The sequence below is a fragment of the Atractosteus spatula genome, chromosome 15, assembly GCF_055471065.1.
Source record: "Atractosteus spatula isolate fAtrSpa1 chromosome 15, fAtrSpa1.hap1, whole genome shotgun sequence".
Classification (NCBI taxonomy): domain Eukaryota; kingdom Metazoa; phylum Chordata; class Actinopteri; order Semionotiformes; family Lepisosteidae; genus Atractosteus; species Atractosteus spatula.
Window position 1 is genome coordinate 3,247,253 of NC_142720.1, and position 26,746 is coordinate 3,273,998.

Below are 26,746 nucleotides of genomic sequence, written 5' to 3' on the forward strand. Positions count from 1 at the left end.
CTCATTACATTATTAAAAAAATGAGTCGACAGTTTAACTCAACACTGAGATCAGTACGTTAACAGCAACACGGTTCCACTCTTACTTCTCCACACGGTGGCAGTGACGAGCCTTCAGCTTCTGAACTTCTGAACTAAGGTCGCGTGTTTTAAAGCGTCGACATTAACTGCCCAGTGCGCTGCAGAGTGTTGTCTCAGGTTTACCATCCGAGTCCTTCAGGTGTGCTTCGTCTTCTTGTACTCTACGGATCCTGATATGCAATCTCTGGAAGCCGCTTAGTGAGTAAAAAAAAAAGTGTACAAATTGCACCGAAGTCACTGTATATTTGTGTGTAAAATATTCAAATTGTATTTTATACGCTTTTTTTCTACCATATTTGTTTATTTCAATTACAGCAATGTGGCTTTAAACATCTGTCGATGTAGGGTCAAGACGGAATTAAAATAAGGTTCCCCTTCATTATTCTGAAAGTTTTCCTAATTTTGAAACGATTAACTAATTATTTTGCACAACTTGTCGAAAACGCCCTTGTTAGAAGTCATTGTGTCATGTAGATATCACAGTTCGTGCACTATATTTGTATAAAATGAACGGTTACTTGTTCTAAACGGGCGACAGCGCCGATTGTAGCTGTACCCTGCCCTGCGCCCGTTGCTTGCCGGGATAAGCTCCGGCTCCTCCGCGACCCTGAGTTAGAAGAAGCGGTTAGAAAATGGGTGGATGCCGAGCTGGATTTCCCACTGGGCACTGTAGGCACAGGGCCTAGGGCCTATGAAGGAGGGAAACATTAGTGACTGACAAAAAACGAGCTGAAACAACATGCTTGTGATCGACTCTAGGTGCTCTAAATCAATAATCACACGCTCTCTAGCGGCTGTTCTAGAAACTAGAAGTCTCGAAGTGATTGGTAGCTCGACTCCCCTCCATCAATCAGGTGGTTTAAATAGTTTACCCCTCTTCTTGTACATTTCGGAGTGAAAGTGCCTAGGGCCTATGAACACCAAAATCCGGCCCTGGGTGGATGGATGAATTGTAGTATCACATTCAACTATATTTTTGTTGAACGTCGTACGAGGATGCAAAGGAACAAGTAACAGGTTTATTCCATGCTGGAAAAAAAAGAAAGAAAACACAGCGTTTCGGCCGTGGAGCCTTCTTCAGGTGTGAGCTGGGAAGATGATGTGGAGCTGTCTGCCGTAGAAATTCCTTAGTCTCTTTGTTGTTGTTATTGGAAAGGATAATCTGTGTTTTGAGGGAGAAAATGGTAGAAAGCATTAGTTTCCTAGAAAATTGTTTTAGAAGTCTCTGAGTGTTACTCTGGGTGGTATCAGAGTCAAAAGAAAAGGTATTAAATTTCAGGCGAAATCCTTTAGGGATGATATTATGTCGACGACGTCTGTAAAGGAATAGGAGGTGGTTAGAAAGCCTGGTCTTGGAACAGATCGCTATGAAGAGACGGAATGCTGGTTTAGTGAGAGAAGCGGGCAAGTGGCCCAGGGAGGAAGAGAAGGAATGACGAAGAGATCTAGAAGAAGATTTGGAGGAAGGCATAGTGGGTCGCAGCAGGTGTAGGCTGTAGTAGTTCAGGTGGGGAGCTGCGTCAGCATGCGTAGGCTGCAGAGGAACAAGTAATAGGTTTAAAAGAAGAAAGAAAACACAACGTTTCGGCTGTGGAGCCTTCTTCTGGTGTGAGCTCTCAGCAGAGAGCCTTTATTAAAGTTAAAATTAAAAGAGAACGTTATCCTTCCATCTGTTTACTTATAACCACATGTCCTGGTGACATAAGGAGGTTATTGTTTTCTTTACTTATTTGTACTGCAGTTACACACTTTTTACATTCCCTTTTCATCTTAAACTGTATATTAATATTATCATCACCTTAATTTGCACAGTAAAACTGCAAATGGCCATGCATTTGTTGTCTGAGTCACTTAAAAATTCTAATGGTAGTAACTCAAAGAACAAAAATGGCAACCTGAAGTGCAATTTAGAAAAATAAGCTTTCAAGAATTTTAAGAAAGTTTACAAACATTTTGCCCCTTTGCTAATTATTAGATAATTGATCCCAGGAGCTCATTCAGCTATGTCCTGACTGAAGCCAGGGTATCTGCTGGCTGGCTGGGCAGCTGTTCCACACTCCCACACCCCTCTGTGTACAGCAGTGCCTCCTGTCCTGACTGGAGGAGCTCATCTTGCTGTGTCTTGAGAGAAGCCAGGATATCTGCTTCAACAACATAGCTTGGCAGCTTGTTCCACACCCCCACCACCCTCTGGGTAAAGCAGTGCCTCCTGTCCTGCAGCCAGGCTCTTGCCTGCTCCCTGGAGGCGCCTGGCCTGCGGCTCCTGGCGGCGTCCACGGCGGTTGGTGTCGGGGGGCTGCTGGTGGGGTACCTGGCCTGCCGCAGGAGAGCGAGGACCCTGCCAGTGGGGGAGGGCTGGTGGGGGGCTGGGGACAGGCCGGCTGTGGAGGACAAGGAGATTCGGCCTTTCGTCATTACGACTTCGGACACAGAAATCGAGGTAACACCAGGCTTGCGTCCAGCAAGAGTGGTGCCACATTCCAGGTCACTTTTGTAATAGTCTGTGCTTTAAACTTTTATGGACTGAAGAAAAAAATAGAAGCAATTGCCATAATACTGTAGAAAGGCTTCAGTTCTTAGAAAATATCAAAGATTTCTTTGTTACAGCAGAATATGTATAGGCTGCTAACAGGTCTCTGCACCCACGTGGAATATCCTGATGCTGTTCGGTGGGTAAATGATTGTTTTCCACACACAGTGCATAGATTTTGCAAAGATAATAAAGTGAGATACATTCATAGAATAATGAATGATTAATTAGATAATAATGATTCAGTTACAAATCAAAGAGTTCAATGAAAAAAACATTTTATTATGTGTGGTGAAACTCATAAAAGCAGTTTTTTTTATTCATGTAAAGGAGAACTAAGCTGAGGTCTCTGCAGTCTGGTGCCTTTGGACATTACACTGCAGTCCCGCCTGACCAAAAGCCCAGATTCAGAGTACACAGACGGAGATTTTTCAACTGACCGGACTTTTATGTCTTGATAGGATGTGAAGGATTAAAAAAGTGTATGTGAAACTGAATGGAGTTGAAAAACTGTACACTTTAAAAGTTTTTATGCAGCTGAGGGGTGGTAAACATATCAACACCAGGCAATTTATAAGCCCTGTCCTGCTTTCAGCTAGAATACTTGAGGTAAGAGAATGCCCACTGACTTCATTAACTCCACACTGAAAAGTAAAAGAAGAAGAACACAATTATGGATCCTCTTGAGGTGTGTGAGGGAGAGAGTGAGAATATACAGCCTCCACTGATTCCTGATGTGTTGGTTGTGGTGTCTCTGTCAGGATCTTCACAGGCGTATTGATCAGATGAGGTTCAGTGTGCCCCTGGAGAACAGCTGCTTCCATTATGGCTTCAATCTCACTTACCTGCAGAAGGTGGTTTCTTACTGGAGGAACCAGTTTGACTGGAAAAAGCAAATAAAAGTCCTCAACAAATACCCCCACTTCAAAACCAGAATCGAAGGTAAGACTCTGGTGAGCCATACTGCTGAGGCAAATGAAGTTTTATTAGTGTCTCTTTAACTGTAGTACATGAAACAAATTCACAACAATGAGAATCTCCACTGTGTGTGTGTGCGGAGGGTGTGCATTGGGCATTGTGCAGCAGGTGACGTGATGCCAGTCTCTTTGTCGCTCAGGCCTGGATGTGCACTTCATCCATGTGCGCCCAGCCACAGTCCCACAGGGCTGCACCCTCCGACCCCTGATGCTGGTCCACGGCTGGCCAGGCTCCTTCTACGAGTTCTACAGGGTCCTGCCCCTGCTCACACAGCCCCGGGACGGCCTGGTCTTCGAGGTCATCTGCCCGTCCATCCCTGGCTACGGCTACTCCGAAGCCCCCCACAAGCAGGGTGAGAGATGTGCAGAGACGGAGGCCAGCTGCTCTTGTAAAGCTGGAGTCAATTTTAGCAGAGTAAAAAAAACTGAGTAATCCATTTATTTTGGGAATCCAGAATATTGCTGCAATTTAAAAATAAAAATGTCTGCCTTGTGTATTCCTGTCTCTATCACTGTGTCCCCACTGCTGTTTCCAGGCTTTGACTCGCTGGCTGCAGCCCGGGTCTTCCTCAAGCTCATGGAGCGGCTGGGCTTCACTGACTTCTACCTCCAGGGGGGGGACTGGGGGTCCCTGATCACCACCAACATGGCCCAGATGAAGCCTGAGTAAGAGGCACCAAGGGTGTCCAGTCCTCATGTTGAAGGGCCAGGCTGTCTGCAGAATTTCATTTCAATTTGGCAGCTAATGAGCTAAATCAGCTTGCTGCTGGACTATCTGGATGATTTTAACAACTTCTCCCAGCTCTTTTGATGCAGCATTTTTAAAAGAAAGAAAACCTGCAGATAGTCTGGCACTCTGAGACAAGGACCCTGATTTAATCAGTCTCAAGGAAGAGGTTTTGAGTTTTGAGATGCATCTTGAGTTCTGAAATGAGGCTTTTCAGTGGTTAAAGTCTGAGTTCATCCTGGTGAGGCCAGCATGTGACGAAGTCAGAAGGTGAGATCAGGAGGTCAGGAAATCAGAAGGTGAGGAGGTCAGGAGATCATGAGTTCAGGAGATCAGGAAGACGGAAGGTGATGGGATGAGGAGGTCAGGAGATCAGTAAGACGGAAGGTGAGGAGATGAGGTCAGGAGATCAGGAAGACAGAAGGTGATGGGATGAGGAGGTCAGGAGATCAGTAAGACGGAAGGTGAGGAGATGAGGTCAGGAGATCAGGAAGTTGGAAGGTGAGCAAATCAGGTCAGGAGATGCTCTGCGTGTTCCCCCAGGTGTGTGAAGGGGCTCCACCTCAACATGTTCTCGGTGACGCAGGGGGGGCTAGGGATGCTCCTTTCCCTGCTGGTGGGGCCCTACCTGCCATTCCTGGTGGGGCTCACCCGAGAGGACGTCAGGCGGCTCTTCCCCTACATGGAGAGGAACGTGTACGAGATCCTGAGGGAGTCAGGGTACCTGCACATCCAGGCCACCAAGCCGGACAGCGCAGGCGAGTGTAGCAGCGCACAGCTGGAGCCACTCAAACCGGGAGGCCAACTGCTGGGTGAACCTCTGACTGCAGTTTCTTCTGCAGATGAGCTACAGAGCTGTATTGTAAAGTATGTCGTGTCAATTTATGTGTAAGGGGGAGATAGCTCTGATTGCACTGCTTCTTTATGATCAGTGGTGTGGATGGAACTGTGAGGGTTTTCACACATGGTTAAAATGCAAGTGCTTAATTTGATTATTTAAAAAAACTTGTTTGTAGACAATAGACAACTCTGAGCACCTACTGTATGAGAACACATAGCAGTAGGACTATGAATAAACGGGTAAAACCCATATTCAGGAAAAGACAAATCCAAAACTTTTCACTACATCAAAACACCTGTTTTATATCTTACTTTGATTAACTGAATTAGAAAAGGCCTCACGTCTGCTGTATAAAAATGTAAATGAAAATAGGAATTAAAAATCTGGAAATGAAGAACGTGAGCAGTCAGCCGCTATTAGCCCAGTTAATGTTAAACTGGGATGAAAATGATCTGGGAGAACACTGGGCTCTGAAACGCAGCTGGTCTGCTGCTCACCAGAGCTCAGAGGGGCTATGTCTCCCCCTGCAGGCTGTGGGCTGAACGACTCCCCTGTGGGCCTGGCTGCCTACATCCTGGAGAAGTTCTCCACCTGGACGGACTTCCAGCACAGAGGCCTGGAAGACGGGGGTCTGGAGAGGTAAGAACATCTTGCTGCTCCCAAAATCCCCTCCAGGGACTGGAATAAATAAAATGCTGACCTTTGAACTAATCCTCTCTCTGCATAGACTATGAAATTAATGTATATTTTAACATTTTAATAATTTGTTTTCAAAATGCTAAGAGCACGGAACTGGTAGAGCTAAGGCCTTGGGGACCAGTGCTGTGTGCAGCAGGTGTAATCCAGCACTGGAAGTACTGCAGTTGCTCCGGGACTCGCCTCTGCTTGGGAACGAGTTTCAAGAGCTGTGTGACCCAGGGGGGACAGCAGCAGGACACGGGGTGGTTTGTTCACATGAGATCTGCCTTTTCTTCCAGGAAGTTTTCCCTCGATGATCTCTTGACGAACGTCATGTTGTATTGGACCACAGGCTCCATTGTGCCTTCGATGCGCTTTTACAAAGAGAACCTGAAGGAGAACATTCACAAGAGGGTGGACGCCAGGTGAGATCACTTTTCTGGACACCCTGAACAGGGGTTCCTTACAGGATTACTCCTTTCAGTTTCTGGCCTCCTCTCCCTTTGGGTCCCAATTAGATACAACATGCTTGGAGGATGCAACTTCAAAATCTTCATAACAGCACAGGGAAGCTGTTACTTCCCTCTCCTGTTGGCGCTGTGCGGGCTCCAGGCAGGGCCTCACTGGGCAGAGGAAGAGGCAGGTTGAGGCAGACTAGTGGGTCATGTCTGACTTCTGCCTCTGTCCAGATGTTCAGCAGGGCTCCCGGCCACGGCGGTCTTAAAGTGCTGGTCTGGGTTAAACAGGTGTGGAACAGCTCTAGCAGGAAGCTGCAGTGCTGGGGAGACAGCAGTGGGTCTGATGCTTAAATCAAGGCCTGTTTTAACACCGCCCCTGGCCTGCGTGTTTTGGCAGGGTGGGCGTGTACGTCCCCACCGGCCTGGCGGCCTTTCCCCACGAGCTCCTGCACTGCCCGCGGTCCTGAGCAAGGTGGCGCTACAAGAACATCGTCTCCTACTCCTACATGCCCCGGGGGGGGCACTTCGCCGCCTTCGAGGAGCCGCAGCTGCTTACCGACGACTTCCGCGAGTTCGCAAAGAAAGTGGAGAAAATGGAAAAAAATTAAGAAGAGGATCCTGCTGGCCTGGTCCTGGAGCACTGCTGCATGTTCTGATTTTGAGATCTCAGTTACTTATCGACCAATTATTGGCTTCGTTAGTTCAGATCAATGAGATTGTATGAGGCATCTAAACCTGATAGACTGGGTTCTCCACAATGGGCTTGTGATGCTGCTGAAGGGGATTCTAAATTAGCACTAATTGTGAAAGGTGACATGATGTTTAGATTAAGAGTTTAACACAATCTGACAACACACTAAACTGCAGCTCTTCAGAAAGGCACTTTACAGCAGATTTAATCCAAACTTTAGAGAAGGCCCATGGAAAAACCATCAGGTCTACTCCTTCTCCACAATAAAAAACTTCCAACAGCAATGAAACTGGCGGCTGGTGCTATAACCTGCAATGAATTTCCACATCATTAGGGAAGGAAAATCTCACTTCCTGTGCTGCACTCTTTAAAACTTTAATACTTTAAACGAATTTACATTAGAATTGAAAGACATCCACACAACGAAAACCAGCAACACAACTTACAAGTTAAAAAAACAGCACCGATGGCCTCCCGCACTGACCATGAGGAGGCTCCGCAGAGGTAAATTTCTTAAAGCAGGAAAGGGGGGCTTTCTCCCTGTGTTGATAACCCCCACAGTCCCATGCTGACTCATGCCCAACTTTATTTTGCCACGTCGCTTAGTGTAACGTGTATCTCGTCTGCCTCTCACCCCATTGTCTTTCATTTGCAAAACCCCTTGATGACCACAGGCGCCTGGAACCAGATATAATCCTCCCAGTCCTGCTGTTCGCCCTGGGCGGGGGCGGGGGGGTGCGTGTCGGAGGACAGGGCGATCACCTGCCTCTTTGCCCTGGTGGGCACCGTGTAGTCCTGCCTGGGCCGGAACCAGCCCACGCCGCACTCCCGGTGGCCCAGCGCCATGACGGTGGTGGCCACCAGGCTCCTGGGCTGCGGCTTGAACAGGACGTCCGCCACGAAGAGGGTGTGGAAGAGCTGGCGCAGGCACGAGGCCGTGCCCAGGCTGCCGGCCTCCTCGCCCAGGACCAGCGCCTCCAGATCAATCTCGAACAGCTCCTTGGGCGCCATGACGTTGCCCCCCAGGAGCAGCAGCACGCGGGGCACCAGGGTGAGGGAGAACAGCACCTCCAGGTTCTGCAGCACCTCCTTCAGCTCCCGCAGCGTCTGCTGACAGCGCCGGCCATCCAGGCCGCCCGTCTTCATGGGCCTGCGGAGGGCGCCCTGCGGAGGAAGGGCAGAGGTCAGACCGGAGCGGCGCTTCCTGGGGGAGCGAACTGCGTCCGTACTCTTGCTCCGTGCACCGCCCGGAGTCCCGATAACGAGCCAGGCCCGCGTGTCCGTGTCCGTGCCCGCAGGAGTGTGGGTGCCCAGCTCACCTGGCGGCCCGCCGGCGCTGTCGCCTCCTGCAGCAGCAGGAGCTGGTCGTAGGGCGCGGGCAGCTGCTGGCGCTCGTACAGCACGAACTTGAGCAGCTCGCAGGCGAACCTGCAGCAGCTGGCGTGGGCGACGGCACCGCGGAACACCACGCACACACGGCCGTCCTCTGCCGGCGTGCGGGGCCCAGAGCCTGCAGCAGGGGCGTCCACACGCCAAGGGCAGCCGGCTGACCCCCCAGTCGCAGTGTCGACTTCCACTAAAACTGAAAGGAAATCACAGCGGAAAATCCTCCTGTCAGGGATTTCTTTTTCTACACCACATACACAGAGGAGGAAAACAACACTGGACAGTCCTACACTGTTGTGAAACACTGGAGCTCAGTAACCCACACTAACCTGGAAGACCATTCCAGATCGGCTCAACCAGAACTTGATTTGTGCTGGAAATACACACCTGGGGGCTTCGGCTCACCCAGGTCTGAAAAGCTGTTAATTATTCATCCTAAAGAGCTCCCACGTGTGAAACATCGGGCAGTCGGACAACAACACCCACCTTTTCTCTAGTGCTGGCAAGCAGTGACGCCTAGACCAAACTGTCAGGAGCGTTTTAATGACTTAAATTTAATCTCGAAAGTACAGCCGTCTAGGCTACAGTACAAAAAAACGTAGGTCTGTATACTGAATGCCCACACAAACCACAAACATGTTTAAAGTAGTAAAATATTTAATATGCTTATGTAGTTCTTTCGGAAATGAACTTCTTAACCCAATTAAATGATTACTATTAATCTAGCTGGATTCCTATTCCTGATACAGGACACGCGAGGTGTCTGGGCCAGCGGAGGCCCCTGTCCAGCCGGGGCGGCACAGCCGAGCGTACCTGCGGCCTGACCCGGCCCGGGAAGCCGGTTCTCCTTCTCCTCCTCGCCGCGGCCGCCCGCTCCCGTCTTGCCAGGCAAGGAGGCGTCTGTGTTTTCCGACCTAACCGCCGCACCGATGTCCAGCACCGCCATCCTCTGGTCCAGGGGCTCCGGGTCCCGGTACACCGTCACCGGGCTGCCCGGCCGCCGCTGCTCCGCCATCCTCAGCCTCAGCCCCGGCTCGGTTTGAATCCGCCGCCGCGGCTGCGGCATCACGGGAGCCCGCAGGAAGTGGGGTCTGACAGCACGGGGCTCTTCACAGCCCCAGCGCAAAACTCAGCCGCGGCCGTGCCGTGCGATCTTAATTTTAATCGTGTACTTGATTTGGTTTTGTATTGTTATTTTTTAAATCTCTTTCAGGTTTTTAAAAACGCGTCACTTCCTGTACGTCAGACGGACTGCCGAGCCCTACAGTCTGCGCAGCTGCACCAGCGGCAGTCCAGCTGCTGAGGCACACGTAGAAGCCAAGTCGGACGCCGCCTAGACAGTACAGTACACTTCCTTAATTACTCTGGCACACAAATAAGATCTCATAACCCTCTGTCAAAAAGTGCCATAGCCCCGGATGCCGCTTAAAGGTGAAACGTAAAAAACACTCTTGACGCCTGGTCACCGCGGCGTGCAGCTATATTATTAAGATTGTTTTATTTTCTGCTCGCTCTTCTTGAATCTTGAATAAGGGAGCGGTATAACCTATTATACCCCTATTGGGTTTGAACACGGCAGGTTGCGGGTCCGAGTCCCTGCTGCAGGCGCTGCCTCGATTGCCTTAAGTGAGATACTGTACCCCATTTGCTCCAGTTCACCCAGTTGTGTAATAATAAGTTGAGGGATAATTCCTACACGGAGGGGAGTTACGTGCTCTCTCGTCCGCTTAACTCGCTGGAAACCGGGCTGAGCTACTATCGACGAGCCGCTGTGGACCTCATCATTCTTATCTTTCACGAATATGTCATGCCGCTGGTCTTCAGGTCTATCTCACGCCTGACCACAAGGCGGCAGCAGTCTTTCACTGTCTGAGACTGCCCAACTTTAATACACAGCGTCTCTGGGCGCACACTGTCAACGTTTTCACTGTCTTCACTAGTCATCAGGACTCCACAATTGTCATGCAGACATAGAGAGCAGAAGAGTAAATCTTAATATTACCAGTTATGCTTATGGATATCCTCAGTGTTAAGACACTTACTGCAGCAAATGTACAGGGCGGAGCAGTGGCTCTGTGCCTCAGGATCTGTGCCTGTGGCTGGAAGGTTGCTGGTTTAAGTCCCGTGGCTGGCAGAGGAATCCTACTCCATTGGGCCCCTGAGAAAGGCCCTTAACACCAGCTGCTCCAGGGGCGCTGTACAATGGCTGACCCTGCGCTCTGACCCCAAGCTTCTCTCCCTGTCTGTGTCTCATGGAGAGCAAGCTGGGGCAGGTGAAAAGACGAATTCCTAATGCAAGAAATTGTATATGGCTAATAAAGTGATCTTACTAAGATACAGAACACACCTTAAGACAAAATTAATTTTTATCAAGGGCTTTTTTGTTGAAATTGTACAATGTACCAGAAAGACCTCATTTAGCATGTTGTATACAACTGTTGTCTGTGTGTTATGAAAATGATATTGTTGCTCTGGAATCAGTCCAGAATAAAGTAACCACATACATTCCTGAACTCAAAGGAATGTCCTGCACTGACGGGCAAAAGGACCTAAATATTTCTAGGCTTGTACAGAGAATACCTGATACAAATATTCAAAATCCTGAACCACACTGACAACTCCAGCCCAGTGGAACAGCAAAACACAAACCACAGGACACAAGTGCAAACTAGGTAGAAGTACATTTAAAACCAAGAACAGGAGACATTTCTTTACAGTTCAGTTCAGTACTTCATTGCCGAGTCAAAGAAGCTGATAGAGATTTGCTCTACTGCAGCCCCAATCCAATCAAGAAAAATGTCACACTTCCACAGACAACATACTGAGGTGTCTAATGACACAAAGAGTTGTGAGAGTGGGGAACAGGATACTCGGTCATGTTTCTGAAGATGATAGCCTGGCTTCTCTCAGGACACAGCTGGATGAGATCCTGAGATCACTACAGTATGTTGTGTGAACACGGGCAAACTAGGAGGCTGTCTAGAGCCATCAGGGATCCCCCTTAATGTGCAACACAACATTTTTTTTACTCAGCATGTTCAATTTGTGAGCGAAAAATTCCCTAGTGTGGCTCTTTCTGTTGCTGCTGTTGTGTTGCATTTCCAGCTGATACTAGTAGTATCTGTGCAAATCGTGATCGGAGAAGGTCCCTCTCCAAGACCTTGCCTAGGGCCCGCAGGGAGCTTGGGCCGGCCGTGGTGTTTGTTGTTGTTGAACTAAGAAAACATGTTTTGGCGTTTGCAACCTAGGAGCAGTTTCACAATGAGGACAACAATATTGCTGGCTTCATTTGACATTCTTCACCTCTAACCTTACCCGTCGCTGATGCAAAGACAGGCAAGAGTCGAGCATAGACATCCCCTCTTCTGTGGGCGGGGATTCTGATTTGAGTAGTAGCCAATAGGAGGAGAGATTGGGTTTAAAACCCAGCCCACTTTTGGTTCCTCATGAATATTCAGCGATCATTGATAAGGATTTCCTGATAAGGATTTCCATGGAAACAGTTCCATGTGGATTATCCTAATGGAAGCCCGCTCAAAAAATAACCAATAACCAAATAAGTTTCTGAAGCGCAGAAAAGAAGAACAGGATAAGCGATCTCAAAACAGAGATACCCTCAAATCATTGTAATAATACATCATTTGCATGATAATGTAATTTGTATTTCATTTGCTTTTGAGTCTGTCAGATCCATGTTAGTAGCAAATAGTAGACGAACCACATTTTCAAGATCAAGACAGTCTACGAGAGGTGTTTTACTTGAAGTTAACGAATTCATGTTTCTCTAATTGTATACAAGCTGTGTGGGACACCTGGCTAAAAATCAGTGCTGCTAGGCCAAACAAAAGCTTGAAAGTGAATGCGCAGTACAAAAAACTGTTCGGTGTTTATAAGTGATCAGAGTTAAAACATATTGTTTTCCTTGGGGTGTCTCCTGTATTTCAGTGAATGGGGGTATCGTGAACCCAACCTGTAGCCCTTCGGATTGCAGTCTCTCTCCCAGTGACAGTGGCAGGAGCAGAGAGGAGCTGCTCAGAGCTCAAGCTGATTAAAACACTCCTGAGGTCAGCCCCGGCACAAGGCCATCATGAGCATCAGTCAACGCTGTGGGGCGACTACTATGGCATGAAGATGCAATTGATGATTTTGCCTCCCAAAAATCTAGTCGAATGATTTATAGAACATTTTTTTGGAAAACTTTCCCATCTGCTTGGCCTGTTATCTTTGTAAAATGTATGCTTCTTGTTATTGTCTGTAACGTATTTATGATGTGCTCTTCAAAGTTGGATAGTAAGTTTTCTAGTTAAATAATTAATTTATTATAGTAATTAATTTAAACAGTAAAACAAGGTTGTGTTGGGAGCTGATACTAGTAGTGTCTGTGCAACCAGGGGAGGCCCCTTTTCAAGACCTTGCCTAGGGCCCGCAGGGAGCTTGGGCTGGCCGTGGTTTTTGTTGTTGTTGAACTAAGAAAACATGTTTTGGCGTTTGCAACCTAGGAGTAGTTTCACAATGAGGACAACAATATTGCTGGCTTCATTTGACATTCTTCACCTCTAACCTCACCCGTCGCTGATGCAAAGACAGGCAAGAGTCGAGCATAGACATCCCCTCTTCCGTGGGCGGGGATTCTGATGTGAGTCATAGCCAATAGCAGGAGAGACCGGGATGAAAACCCAGCCCACTTTTGGTTCCTCATGAATATTCAGTGAACGTCATCGAAAATATTTCCCTCTCTGTCATCATCCTTGACGTATATCCGCTTCAGTGAGCTCAGTGCTGAGGTATCGTTTTCGGGTGCAGAGGGGGTGCAGTGTTTTTGTTTTTATTCCCTCTCTGTAGCCCAGCAGATGCGTTACCGGCGCTGTCCCGGTTTTCGGAAGTCGAAAGAGCCGCGACGCATCTGAGGGGGAGGAGAGAGGCCGCAGGATGGACTCACGGATGGCGGAGCTCTTCGGTACCGGCTCAGGCTTGAAGCCGGGCTCGCAGGGACTGGCTGCCGGTTCGGGGAATGGGTTCGGGATGATGTCCAAAAAGTCGACCTCGAAAAACGGCAAGAAAGCGAAGAACCGGGCGAGCAGAAGCACGAAGCCCAGCAACAACCCGCCGTACCTGCCCCCGGAGGTGAGACCGGGTCTCGGACCCAGTCAGAACCCGTCCGGGCTGCAGCGTGTTTGTGCTGAGCCGCAGTTCGTGTTCCAGCATTGCTTTCTGTATCGGATGAGCAGATACGAGCTCCCGCGATGTTACAAACGCATGTAATTTGCAAACAGGAAGACAGCTGGTTAACTCAGAATAAGAGCCCCGAGATGTGGTTAGGAATGAACATTAAGACGACAGTAGCCATAGTATCAACTACTATTAATTTAGTTTTTTTTCGCTAAGTGAACCAATAGAGGGAGAGAGTGCTGTCAGGGCACAGGACGGAAGAGAGGTTGTTTGATTGTCTAATTGTGGACAGTCAGCTGACAGATGTTGTTTTCGCAGTGTCCTGGTTGTTGTTGTGTTATATAGTTTTTTTTCTGTTGCAGTATAGCTGTTTATCACGTTTCGTAGTTTGTTAGTTGTCTGTTGTGCTTTGGTGTTATGGTAATGTTGTGGTTCTTAGCCCTGGTCCTGGATTACTCCTGTGTGTCTGCTGTTTTTTTTTTCAGCTGGGTTCTTAATCACTGCAAATTTATTTTGATTTCTGATATTCATCTGGACTGAGGCAGAAGAAAAAACACTGACACAGTGATACAAGGAGAATCTGATAGTGTCACTCTCACCTGTGTGTGTTCATCTTCAGTCGGTCACATGTTAAGAGCAGTTTAGTCAGGCAGTATGAAGCAAACTCTGAATGACCTAGCTGATATAAGACTGCATAAAGTTGTGTATGTTGAAGTTAAAAGCAAAATAGTTTAGCCCAGATATTTTAAAGCAAGAAATGAGTGCAGAGATGTGTTGTAACCAGCAAGCAGAGCAGTTACAGGGATCAGTCAGCACTGGAGATTATGGGACAAGCAGACACAGCTGTGCCTCAGGACCAGGTCTGAGAGTCATTGCTGTAATTGACCTGTCATGCTAATACGTCAGCTCACTTAACAGAACATCTACAGACATTTACAATACAGACACATCATAAGACATTTACACACAACATATAGAACATTAGACAGAGACAGATTCACTGTTCCTCAGGCTAATAAAGTCAGTAAGAGAGAGAGGAGCGTCAGTGCAAAACAACTTCTGGACCTCGGTACAGTTTTAGAAACTTAATCTATGAAACACTATCAGCATTGATGCCTCAGGTGTGTCAGATCACACAGCGGAGGGAACCGAGCTCTGTCTCCACAGGCCCCAGTCCCTCTCTGCCTGCTGACTTAATCTGTGTTACAGTATAACTGGGAGGCAAATAGCCCATCAGAGCTGAAAACAGGAAGAAGTCATGTTAGCTAATATCACTTCTAGCATGTCCAGAGCTGCTGCAGTTGTAAGGAACTGCACTTGTGTTAGATGAATTAATCTGACACATCACAGGAGTGGAAATAACAGCGGGGGAAAAACGTGGGCAGATTTACTTATTTCCGAACTCGGGGTCCTGGAACTGTTGGGCATACCACCGTGCAGCACAAGATCTTGAACAAAAATGTTCGGAGTTACTGTAAACAGAATAGTGTATCTGGAATGTGTGCCCTGCTGTCTTCAGAGCGGATGTGAAGACATCTGGGAATTGAACATTTTTTGTCTTTCTGTGGGCGGCGCGGAGTAAGCGTGCCACTCTGCAGGCTGTGCCGTGCTGGAATGTAACCTGATCCCAGCGTTTCCACAGCAGCAGCCAGGACGCACTAAAAATAAGCCGGGATAGTGGGCTGACAGGAGTGACAGGAGGAGGCCACGGTGTCAGAGGAGTTTGAAATAGTATGGACTGGTAACAACTCACAGACTGACCTATTCTGTTTGAAGAGGAACCTGAAATTCAGATGTTAGATTCCTCATGAACAGCATACTTGTTTGTCAATACACTGTATTGGAAAATACATTTCCATACAATACACTGCATGGACAAATGGATGGATCGGGGAATGTGAAATAATAAGCCTTATTATCCAATATCCTGAACTGAAGAGAGTAGAATCCACTAATAGATTCCGAAAACAGAACACACAGTCTCTTCTAGATGATGCATTTGATGACTCGAGATCCCTGGAATGCAGGTTTTATCCCGCCCTGTGGTGCTTTGCCTGTCCACCTCTGTTGGCATATTGTTGAGTCCTGTGTGCGGCGGCAGCCTTGTTCTTCCAGCCCTGCGTGCTAATAGTCTCTCTTTCTCTCTTGTAGGCTGAGGAAGGAAACATAGAGTACAAGGTAAGCGCCTGTCCTGCTGAGGGATTCTCCCTCATGGCCCCCTTTCCTCTTCCACAGCAGGGCTCAGACAGACACTGCCGGGTCAGGACGGGGCTGGTCAGGAATAGCGGGGCTCAACGTTGACAGTTTCCTTCTGGCCAGCAGGGGCTCAGCTGGTAGAGGCCCGAGGTTGGCTGGGTACACTCGTTCTGGGACTGTGGGTTTAAATCTGGGCTCGTCTTAGACGCCTGCGACCAGGACTCGTGCAAACCTTGGCATGTGCTGCCAGCGGGTGGGCAGGGTTTCCTCTGTGTTTGGGCCCATGGGCTGGCAGCTCCTCCTGCCTGAAGCGTAGCCGAGTCTTCTGGCGATTGATTAAGAGAGCAGGAGGACTGGAGTGTGTGACGGGGAGGAGCAGTCGGACAGGGATCAGGGGAGCTGGCCGCCGCGAGTCCCAGTGCGCCCCGCACTCAGCCGAGCTGTGTGTCTGTGCAGCTGAAGCTGGTGAGCCCCACGCAGTACCGCTTCGAGCACCTCGTGACGCAGATGAAGTGGAGGCTGCAGGAGGGGCGCGGCGAGGCGGTCTACCAGATCGGGGTGGAGGACAACGGGCTGCTGGTGGGGCTGTCGGAGGAGGACATGAGGGCCTCGCTGAAGACCCTGCGCCGCATGGCCGAGAAGTAGGTGGACCTCACCAAGGAGCAGCCTGGGAGCAAAGACCTGCCTCCTCACACAGGAGTACTCGGAGCTTTGCTGCCAGGCTGCAGACAGGAAATGCATTAATTATGTATATGTGATGTTTTTTAAGCATCCAGACAAATAAGTAAATTCATTATTGGCAAGTGTGACTTGAGTTTAAAATGATCAAAATAGTTCACAAGTTAGAGATGATGATGCAATTACACTCTTTGCTCAAGTAAACCATTAGGATCAAAATGTTTGTGGAGTTTATATGACCCTTGACCTCTGCCTGGGTCTGTGTCCAGGGTTGGCGCTGACATCACAGTTCTCAGGGAGAGAGAGGTGGACTACGACTCTGACGTGCCCCGAAAAATCGCCGAAGTCCTGGTCAGGAAAGTGCCGGATGACCAGCAGGTGAGCTGTTTTGAAAGAGCGCTGCTCCTCACGACCGGTAGATGAGGTTTGATGAGACAGTGGAGTTGAAACATGTCGTTGCCAGATGCTTCACTAAAAGAGAGGGCTTCAGGGGAGTCCTGAACAGAACAGCACAGCAGTCAAAGACTGAGAGGAGTGGCGAGGGTACTGACTTGCGGTTGCTGGGTAGCATGTGTTTCTGGCGATGCAGTCTGTCAGCCAGCATTCACCTCTGAGCGCCCTGCGCTGTGCCTGTGCTCTTCAGTTCCTGGACCTGCGCGTGGCCGTCCTGGGCAACGTGGACTCGGGGAAGTCGACCCTGCTGGGGGTGCTGACGCAGGGCGAGCTGGACAACGGGCGAGGGCGTGCGCGCCTCAACCTCTTCAGACACCTCCACGAGATCCAGTCAGGCCGCACGTCCAGCATCAGCTTTGAGATCCTGGGCTTCAACAGCAAGGGAGAGGTAAGGAAGCCCTGTAGCGCTGCAGTGTCAGGAGCTCCTTACTATCCATAGATTAGAAGTCCTGACCTTCAGGTGGATCTGCTGGGAGCACAGACTTCCTTTAAAGGAATTGGTATTCGATTCAGGAGTCAGAGCCATACTGGAGGCTATTTCTGACTCAGGATAAGGACCGTATAAGCTGAATTGCCTTGTTCTGAGCATGGATCGATTGGCTTGTTTTACAAGATATTGCTTGTCAAGTTTGGATCAGTAGCCTGCAAAGGTATTCTGACCAAGCATTAACAGCACAGAAGAGACACTGGCAGTCTATTGCAAGTTCTGATCTTTGAAGTGGTAGCACTTCTTTGTGTAGTCCAAACTAGTGCTGCTGAATTCACATATATACCTTTTTTTTGTCACCTTTTTTTTGTCATTCTGAAGACAGAAGTATAAGTTTTTCAAGATGAGGCTGTCGTGTGTACGTGCACTGCTGTTTTTGGACCTGAAGAACCACTGCAAACTCCTAATTGTTACCTAGTGCACAGGTGCAAATAAGCAATTACAAAGTGTTTTTCATCCAGTCTAGGGTTTTAGTTGGATTGAAGCAACTCTGCACTTGTTGCTTAGTAATTTACATTAATTTTGAGTACATTTGCATGCATAGGCAGGTAGAAAGAGAAAAGGTGTTTGCTTTCTTGCATGCAAAAAAGAAAGTATCAAAGCAGCTCAGCTGCTTTGCAGAGAGTCTGTCCTCTGTCAGTGTGCCCAGCGCGTGACCCCTCCTCTGAGGGTTGTTTCAGGGTGATCATGTCCAGTGCAGTCAGTGGTGGAGGGCACCAGGGCTGCACGCTGCAGGTTTGCTATCTGAATCCCTAACCCCCCCCGCCACACCTTGCAGGTGGTGAACTACAGCGAGTCTCGCACAGCAGAGGAGATTTGCGAGAGCGCCTCCAAAATGATCACCTTCATCGACCTGGCTGGCCACCACAAGTACCTGAAGACCACCATCTTCGGCCTGACCAGCTACTGCCCAGACTTCGCCATGCTGGTGGTCGGTGCAAACACAGGCATAGGTAATCCCTCCTAGAGGACTGACAGAAACAGGGCTGGACAGGTCTGAGTCATTTACTGTGTTTCCAGGTCCGGGTGCATTGTTTCTCCCTCTTCTGTTGTGCAAATACCCTCACTTGCTTTGTGGACAATACTGTGTCCTATGACCTGTGATCAGGCTACCTTGCCCTGGAGTGGCGGGAACTACAGCACGTTTCTCACAGCAAAGGAGATCTGCATTGCTGGGGCTGTTTTTAGCTGCCTGTTCTCCAGGGTTCTTGGGTTTCAGTGCGTGACAGAAGTGGGGGCAGAGTGAGTAGAGAGCTTACTCGTGCCAACATGACCTACATCTGCAAAACTGTACCCACCTTTTAGTGTTGGTGAGTTAAAATATCAATTTACAGCAGCGACTGTGAGGTTGTCCTAACTTCTAGATATGTTTTTAAAAGCACTCAGCAGTCACGATTGCAGCTGGCACAACCTATCTATGCTGACATTCAATAAATGAAGACCGAGCAGCGTTTTAAAATGGCTGTCTTCCACAATCAATTATTAGTGTGATTTCCGGTGTGTGCGTCTTGGAAGATTTACCCTGTCCTGGAAATACAGAAGGGAGCTCTGTGACTTGGCCGTCAGTTCAGACGAGCCTGCTCTTGACGCGAGCTCAGGGGTGCAGGAACAGGATGTGGAGGTGCTCTCACGGACAGGGTAGTCAAGCTGGTGTAGGAGCGAAGCCCCATGCAGCCAAGCGAGACCATGTTCATTCATAGGATCAATGAAGCCCGGCTGTGTTTCACCAGCACTGAGCTAGTAGTGAACAGGACCAGAGGTCAGGCTTTGCACACCTGAGCTGCTGCAGTACCTGCTCTCTGTGTAAGAGGTGTTATTTTTAGGGAAGCTGTGCTGGGTCGGCTGACAGCTGTATGTGTGCAATGCTGGACACGTGACACCGGGGAGACTGGTGCTGCTCTGTGCAATTCTGCTTCCCTCCTGCCTCGCTGTTAAACCTGCTGATGGCTCTCGGTCTCAGCGGCCCGGCAGAGCGTGCGGCGTCCAGCTCAGCTCAACCGCCGTCGGCATGCCTGGGTGCACCTGGGGGTGTTCAGGAGTTCAGGCAGTGAAAAAAGAAGATGTGAAACAAGCTTGAATGAGTCCTCTTTCAGTGTCGAACAGAGATTGTAGCCATTTACTGTACATACAGTATAAGGACAAGATCCTGTCTCTGAAGTTCAGAGGTTGGGATTCATACACAGCCAATGGAAAAGGTGGCAGTGATCAGGGCTTTTGATCAATGGGACCAGGAGAACTGTATTCGACTTCCTTTCCATTCTTCACTTTCAATATCACAGTGTAAAACCAGGGTGAAGAGATGAAACAATGGACGCAAGCTCACAGTATTTGTATTTCATGCAGTATTTGTATTTCTGACTTTGAAATTATCGTTCTGAAGCTTGAGTTCAGTGCTGCTTGTTTTTCCAATGTCCTTCTCTTTCATGTCTTATCAGTTCTGTGTAACTTTCCCTTTACAAGTTGAAAAGGGGCCTGCCTGGTAACAGAGTTTTGTGTAACATGCTCATGTTTCTCTGGCTTTATTTCTTTAATCCGGACTTTTGTGAGTAGAGCTCTACTAAGGACCATTTTGCATTCTTTGAACTTATTTATCGTTCTTATTATTCTAGTTTGCATTGCACAGTGTAACATGCTTACAGATGATCAAGTTGAGCGCTGCGTCTGTGTGACTCATCAGGGAAACGTGTGTTTATCGTGTCTGCAGCGGGCACCACTCGGGAGCACTTGGGCCTGGCCATGGCTCTGAAGGTGCCCATCTTCATCGTGGTCAGCAAGGTGGACCTGTGCACCAAGGGCACCATCGAGAGGACTGTGCGCCAGCTGGAGCGCATCCTCAAGCAGCCCGGTTGCAACAAGGTGCCCATGGTGGTGTCCAACGCTGACGACGCCGTCACCGCCGCCCAGCAGTTCGCACAGTCTCCGAGGTAAGTCACTCTCTTTAGTTTCCACATGGTTTGCTGCTGTCACCTTTAACAAGCAAGAGAGAGATGGAGCCACACGTGTCCTCTGGAATGCCCCCAGGCTCGATTCTCTCCCTCTGCAAGCCCATGGCTTCGGCAGACAGACCGGCCAGCCCGTGGGCACTTGGCAGGCCTCAAGGGCTGCTGTTACTTGGCAAGCTGAGGATACCAGACCTCAGGTTCACACGCTTGGCACCTGGGTGCCACTGTTTGGCTAATCGTGGTCCCAGCTGGCTGGTGGCGCAGCACATATTCAAATTTTCTGCAACATGGAGCAAAGCTTGTGCAATGAAAACCATTTGGTAATACTCTTTAGAAGTATTATTCATTTCAGAAGCATTATTTATTATTTATTTCACTGAATGACTACGTTTTTTTATTCTAGTGTTCGTTTTGTTGTGTTGTCTTCTCACAGCATCACGCCAATCTTCACCCTGTCCAGCGTGTCTGGGGAGAGCCTGGACCTCCTCAAGGTCTTCTTCAACATCTTGCCCCCCCTCAGCAACAGCAAAGAGCAAGAGGAGCTCATGCAGCAGCTCACCGAGTTTCAGGTACAGTCAGGCCTAGGCTCTGCACCACACTGGACACTGCAGGTCCGGTCAGGCCTGGGCTCTGCACCACACCGGACACTGCAGGTCCGGTCAGGCCTGGGCTCTGCACCACACCGGACACTGCAGGTCCGGTCAGGCCTGGGCTCTGCACCACACCGGACACTGCAGGTCCGGTCAGGCCTGGGCTCCGCACCACACTGGACAGTGTAGGTCCGGTCAGGCCTGGGCTCCGCACCACACTGGACACTGCAGGTCCGGTCAGGCCTGGGCTCCGCACCACACTGGACACTGCAGGTCCGGTCAGGCCTGGGCTCTGCACCACACTGGACACTCATTCACATTGTCTGCTGTAGTGTGGTGGTCAAGTGTTTTTGCCTCTTTGTGTGCTTCGTAAAAGAGGTGTGTGTTTGTCTTTGTGAAAAACACTGCTCTCTCCCCAGGTTGATGAGATCTACACCGTTCCAGACGTGGGCACAGTGGTTGGGGGAACCCTGTACAGGTGAGGGCTCTGCGGTGTCCCTGCAGTCTGTGTGGCTCCCCGTGCAGCTGCAGCGACTGAGCCGCCTCCCTCCCCCTCTCTCCCCAGCGGGATCTGCCGGGAGGGCGAGCGGCTGGTGGTGGGTCCCACCGACGAGGGGAAGTTCCTGGGGCTGAAGGTGTGCAGCATCCAGAGGAACCGCTCCGCCTGCAGGGTGCTGCGGGCTGGCCAGGCCGCCACGCTGGCGCTCGGGGACTTCGACCGCTCGCTGCTCCGCAAGGTGAGGCGCCGGCCCTGGTCTCAGGAGCTCAGCGCTGGGGCTGGGGTGGGGCTGGGTACACATGGGGCGGGCCTGGTGCGGGCCTGGTGCGGATCTGGGACGGGTGGCAGACCAAGTGGTTGAAGTTGATACTTCGGCCTCCTTCAAGAAATGGCTTGGTGTGATCTTGGGGTCGATAAGCGATTAACTATCAAACGGATCAGATGGGCCAAATGGCTCCATGTTCTTGTGTACCGGAGGACCAGTACCAGGTCGCTGATGTCAGGGGTGTGGGTGGACCAGTAGGTAGTGCTGTTCCCTGTGGACCAGAGGTTCCAGATGTTAAACCAAGGTCCCAGCTACATGGTTAATAAAACTCTAAGGGCATTTTTATAGACTAGGCTAGAGAGCAGCCTGGTGTCCTGACTCCTGGCTTGTTCAATTTCAGTGCAGCTGGTGAGGCAGTTTCGTGGCTTGAGCAGCTGGCTGTCACTCAGGTGGAGCTGCTTTTCAGGGGGCATGAAGTGGGCCCTTTATATGTATGAAATGCTACGGGTTCCTTTGAGATGAAAAGAGCTACAGGATATAATTTCAAGAATTTACTATTTACACTGGAAATGCTCCTCAAACACTAGCATTGTATCTGGAGTGTTTCTGCAAAGTTGTCTTTTTAAGCCTGGTAACAGTGACATACGCGAGAGCACCTCACTGTTGATCTTGGCTGCAGGGAATGGTGATGGTCAGTCCAGAGATGAATCCCACCATCTGCTGGCTGTTCGAAGCCGAGATTGTGCTGCTGTTCCACGCCAAGACCTTCCGGAAAGGCTTCCAGGTCACCGTCCACGTGGGGAACGTCCGGCAGACTGCGACCGTGGAGTGCCTGCGCGGGAAGGTGGGTGAGGCCGGCCGGAGTTCGGGTCGGGTGCAGTCCAGGCTGTCAAAGTTTCCATTTCACCCCCCTTGTCTATTAAGTTGGTCCTCCATGTGCCCACCTCTCCTATGCTGAGTCCATCCATGTGTATTTCCATAGCACCTTTCTCAGTGCAACAGTGCAACAGCCCACGTTCCAGTCTGCCTATTTAATATCGAAGAATGCGAGGGTTTTCGCCTGCACCTGCCAGTGCTGATGGTGGCCAGTGTGGTTTGGGGAATGGTGTTTTCTCTTCCAGCTGTGCATAGTACAGGGACCCCCAACTGCTTCTAAATGATCTTGGCGCTGTTGGGTTGGTCTTGTTTCGAATGCTTCGCTGTGGCGGTAAAGGCGCTCTCTGCTCTCATCTCAGGACGAGCTGCGGACTGGCGAGAAGGCGGTAGTGCGCTTCAAGTTCATCAAGCACCCCGAGTACTTGAAAGTGGGAGCCAAGCTGCTGTTCCGGGAGGGGGTGACCAAGGGCATCGGCCATGTGACCTACCTGCAGCCCGTCTCCCTCTACCAGCACCACCCTTAGGAGACAGACGAGACTCCTAGGACACCTCATCACCAGCCAGTCTGAGCAGAGGGACCTACGTTTTGTTTGACCTGCATTTGCTCGCCTTTAATCTGACAGCAATCATTACAGAAGCGATTGTTCTTCACACGTATGCCTGGCCCACAGCCTTTTTTTACTTGTCTGTAGCTTGGCCAGCTACTTTTAATTTCAGCCAGTCGAACTTTAAGTTTTACACTTGGGTCTCCTTTCATTTTGCTGTTTTTTTTTAAGGTGCAGATTCTTGTAGAGACTCTCTCTAAGTCCCGTGTGCCTGGGATTATGTCCACAGAGATTAGCCAAATCTTTAATTGGTTCCAGGATCTCGGATTCAAAAAGTCTTTAATTTCTGACTTTAATTTCATGAAAAGCACCATTCGAACCCCCATCAGTCCCTCACAATGCAGGAGTGGCGTTATGAGTGGAAGTGAATGAGTTTTAGCATAGTGCGTACTGTGGTTTGTACACAAAGTTTTATTTAAGAACTGAACCTTTCTGCTCCAAAAACTTTGACAACTTGCTCTGCGATATTTACAGTACCAAACCTGAAGTGATGTAGCAAGATGGTCTTAAAACAGTCTCTGACCACTAAAACATCTTCAGTCAGTCTTCCTATGAAAGGAAAGTTGAGCCTGTCGAGAAATGGATCAGTGAGCCACTGAGAAATATTGCTTGGGAGGTGCAGCAGCATCTTTATGTTATGCATGTGATCATCATGGTAACATAATTTTGAAGATGATTCCTTCCAGCAGCTGTGACTGTTTGATTCAGTTCAGGCTTTATTGTCCCCACGGGGAAATTTGTGTGACTGTGTGTTCTGTCGGACTGTGTGTGGGGTCCTGAGTTCAGTGTTACAGGATCACGTGGCAGCTGGTGTCCTCATACAGCTTCTTTACCTTTCCTCTCCTTATGGGCTTTGCTTGGCTGATCCTCCGCCTGCTGGGTGTTGATTGAAGTGTTTTTTTCTGTAAGTACCTTTAACCACAATGGGGAAAGTGTCCAAGTGCGTTATTTTCTCTGGATTGTTGTGTTTTCATACAGAGAAGCAATCTGTTCTTCTCTAACATAACCCTTCTTTAATAATAATATTCCTGTTTAATCCTGAGCAAATCTGTCTGCAGTAGAAAATAGTGACCTAACGAAATTGCCCTGTGGGCACTGCAGAGGCAGTTTTGACTTGTCGATGTGGGGTGGTTCTGTGCGCTAGAGTCTGCCCCCAACTACTTCTGGGATTCTTGCACTCTTCAGAACTGTGAGTGGGGCTTTGTGCTTTTGGAGAGGTTGCATTATACAAGAAGGGGTGAATTATTGCCTTCAGTGCCTGAAACAGACCCACATGAAGCTGTTGTGACAGCAGCATGATGCAGGCTGTGCAGAAAGGCTGAAGGTGCTGTTTTATATGCCCAATACTGTGATGCAGCCTGCCAACTGAGGTTATCTACAGATCTGGGGTGTTGTACCTTTTCAGTTACATTTGACTTGGCGCAGTTCTTTATTTCCATATTCACAAGTGACTTTGTGTTTTTTGTTGTCTCTAATTTCGTACGCAATAAAGAACGTTGTGTTTTGGTGAAGGAGAGGCTGCCTTTGGTCCAGTGTCCAGTGCTCGAAGGCCACAGAGCTGCCTGGTCCTGCGGCCTCTGCAGGGCCCCGTCAGGTGCTTTGCTGCAGTCGTTGCTTTCCAATGGGGAGCATTGTGCTTGTGCTGGACAGGGCATCTGCCACTCGTTCAGGACTCTGCAGCTTCTGAAGCAGAGTTCGTGAGAAAAACAAGTTGTGCAGGTTTTTAGTCCAGCCCAGCTCTCAAGGGGCTGATTGAACTAATTATTGGCTTAATTTGAGCAGTCTAAAAGATTCTCCAAGCTCTTCAGGCACTGCATCTTGGTAGAGACCTATTGTACACACCTGGAGCTGGGAACACAAGTGAAGTCTGCCTTGACAGCTTGCTTGCTGTGGAATTAGTTTCCCTCTAAAGTACTGCAGCTCAAGATGTGCTGAGTAATGGAGAACACTTGAATTGGTGAACGTGCTGCCTGCCACACCCTGAAAGCCAGCTTTCCTTCATGCTACAGTGTCGGTCTGCTGTCCAGCGTGATGTCCTGAGAATGTCGTTAACATGGGGCTACCAGCTTAGTCATGGTGGGGAACTTGAGTTGTCAAGGTACAATTTCAGCATTGGATTTCAGAAAGGATAAACTGAAAGTTCCTACACAGTAGCGGTACTGCAGTTATCTTTGTATTTTCCGCCAGTGGATTGTTATAAAGGGGATTGAAATTACAGTGCCTATAAAAGAAGGACTTCTTTTAGAGCTCTGTGGGGTTGGATTGATTTTTTTAATGTTCATGTGGTGCTATTCTTTAACTCGACATTGTGTAGGGTGCTTGGGTGGGTGAACAGAACCCCTGTGAGCTCTGTGTGTGTGTCAGGTCTGTGACTGCTGCTGTGACTGCTCCATGCATGTGGAGCATTGCTAAGCCGTGCCTCCCACCTCACTGGAACACACAGCAAACACCAACAGGACTGCTGCAGGAGCTCCTTCATCCTGTTTCTGTTCTTACCGTTCTTTTCTATGTTCTCGTGCAATGAAGGTATGCAAACCAAAAAAAAAAAAACTTTCAAAATGTTGAATGAAATGCTCATGTTAACTTGTTTGCAGAAAAATACTTTTATTCTTGCATTGAGAAAATGTTTCTTTGGTAAGATTTTTTATTTCCACCCACGTTTTCCAGAAGACTTTTTACAGCAGTCTCCGATTTCACAAATATTAGTCTGCACAAGTCCTCTATGTTATTTTAATCTTCTTTTGAGTGAAGTTATGGAAATTTATGTACAAAATGCAGTTTGTATATAATGACATAAATAGATTTTTTATTTACTTCTGTGTACTGTGTTCATCTTCTGTGTTGAGAAGTTTAAAGAGCTGAATGAGAATTGCCACTGGTGTGAGTGAAGGGACAAGGAGTTTGAGTGTTGAAACCTCAGATCATCATTAACGAGCTGGAATGGATAATTATGAAAGGAGGTGGTTTCCTTTTCTCAGTGAGATAATCGCAAATTAAAGTTTTCCGTACAGTGCATTCTACTTACACAATTTTTATTTTACACTTAAAAAGATTAATGGTAAAAATCAATGTATCACTTGTTCTTGTAATCTTACAACATGTCTATCTTTATAAACATGTTTTATACATTCTCACATATTTACAGTTGTATCCAAAGGTTTGGGCACCCCTGGTCAAATTGCATGTTTAACTGAATCTCTAAGGGAAAGTAAGTTAACTCGATCTCTTCAAGGTACAAACTTAAACCTGACATATTTCTGCATATTTTGCACAATTACTATTGATTTGCTGAATTTAACCGATTGGGAAAAAACAAAAAAAAAAGTGTATGTGGTGTTTGCAAACGTTTGGGCACCCTTCCAGTTGGTTAATACTTTTTAAGGCCTTTTTGATTGACTTGTTAGATCTTAATTTAAGACAGATAAAGACAATTCCGGTGTTGAATAAATAACCCCTCTAACCTTTCAGGATGTTGTGCCTAGTCTCAACAACCATGGGCTCCTCTAAGCAGCTGACTCAGGACTTATAATTGACTGTTACAAAGCAAGGGAAGACTATAAAAGATATCTTAATGCTTCTAGCTTGGAATTTTCACTGTTATTATCGATCATTAAGAAA

At 48.5% G+C, this 26,746-nt stretch overlaps 3 protein-coding genes across 4 annotated transcripts; 2 read left to right on the top strand and 1 right to left on the bottom strand.

Moving 5' to 3' along the window:
• Window positions 1–112: 112 nt before the first annotated feature.
• Window positions 113–7,266, top strand: ephx5 (epoxide hydrolase 5). 2 transcript variants are annotated; one of them, XM_088933708.1, is made up of 9 exons: window positions 113–278; window positions 2,301–2,520; window positions 3,372–3,552; window positions 3,728–3,940; window positions 4,124–4,253; window positions 4,858–5,072; window positions 5,686–5,794; window positions 6,133–6,258; window positions 6,689–7,266. In XM_088933708.1, exons 1-9 carry the CDS (start codon window positions 256–258, stop codon window positions 6,756–6,758), a joined length of 1,287 nt encoding a protein of 428 aa, XP_088789834.1. In that variant the 5' UTR covers window positions 113–255; the 3' UTR covers window positions 6,759–7,266. The 2 variants fall into 2 exon arrangements, with proteins under 2 accessions (XP_088789834.1, XP_088789835.1); XM_088933709.1 differs by lacking the exons at window positions 113–278; window positions 2,301–2,520 and adding an exon at window positions 3,057–3,219.
• Window positions 7,267–7,558: 292 nt separating this feature from the next.
• On the bottom strand, window positions 7,559–9,434 carry mad2l1bp (MAD2L1 binding protein). The gene is made up of 3 exons (XM_088933713.1): window positions 9,182–9,434; window positions 8,302–8,564; window positions 7,559–8,146 (listed from the first exon to the last, which is right to left on the bottom strand). Exons 1-3 carry the CDS (start codon window positions 9,432–9,434, stop codon window positions 7,628–7,630), a joined length of 1,035 nt encoding a protein of 344 aa, XP_088789839.1. The 3' UTR covers window positions 7,559–7,627.
• A 3,701-nt stretch (window positions 9,435–13,135) lies between these two features.
• Window positions 13,136–25,941, top strand: LOC148819838 (GTP-binding protein 2-like). Its single transcript, XM_088933707.1, has 12 exons — window positions 13,136–13,492; window positions 15,689–15,715; window positions 16,190–16,374; window positions 16,681–16,789; window positions 17,055–17,252; window positions 18,130–18,304; window positions 20,056–20,275; window positions 20,727–20,862; window positions 21,303–21,361; window positions 21,449–21,620; window positions 22,327–22,491; window positions 22,883–25,941. Exons 1-12 carry the CDS (start codon window positions 13,298–13,300, stop codon window positions 23,045–23,047), a joined length of 1,806 nt encoding a protein of 601 aa, XP_088789833.1. The 5' UTR covers window positions 13,136–13,297; the 3' UTR covers window positions 23,048–25,941.
• The last annotated feature ends 805 nt before the right edge of the window (window positions 25,942–26,746 follow it).

Bases quoted from the DNA above. Each gene is read 5' to 3' on its own strand.
- ephx5 (XM_088933708.1), top strand. From the start codon at position 256: ATGCAATCTCTGGAAGCCGCTTA. The intron at 3,553-3,727 runs GTAAGACTCTGG...TTTGTCGCTCAG, and splicing joins CTTCAAAACCAGAATCGAAG to GCCTGGATGTGCACTTCATC. The intron at 5,073-5,685 runs GCGAGTGTAGCA...CTCCCCCTGCAG, and splicing joins CACCAAGCCGGACAGCGCAG to GCTGTGGGCTGAACGACTCC.
- mad2l1bp (XM_088933713.1), bottom strand. From the start codon at position 9,434: ATGCCGCAGCCGCGGCGGCGGATTCAAACCGAGCCGGGGCTGAGGCTG. The intron at 8,565-9,181 runs GTACGCTCGGCT...ATTTCCTTTCAG, and splicing joins CGGGCCGGGTCAGGCCGCAG to TTTTAGTGGAAGTCGACACT. The intron at 8,147-8,301 runs GTGAGCTGGGCA...CTTCCTCCGCAG, and splicing joins CAGCGCCGGCGGGCCGCCAG to GGCGCCCTCCGCAGGCCCAT.
- LOC148819838 (XM_088933707.1), top strand. From the start codon at position 13,298: ATGGACTCACGGATGGCGGAGCTCTTCGGTACCGGCTCAGGCTTGAAG. The intron at 18,305-20,055 runs GTAATCCCTCCT...TCGTGTCTGCAG, and splicing joins CGGTGCAAACACAGGCATAG to CGGGCACCACTCGGGAGCAC. The intron at 20,276-20,726 runs GTAAGTCACTCT...GTCTTCTCACAG, and splicing joins CAGTTCGCACAGTCTCCGAG to CATCACGCCAATCTTCACCC.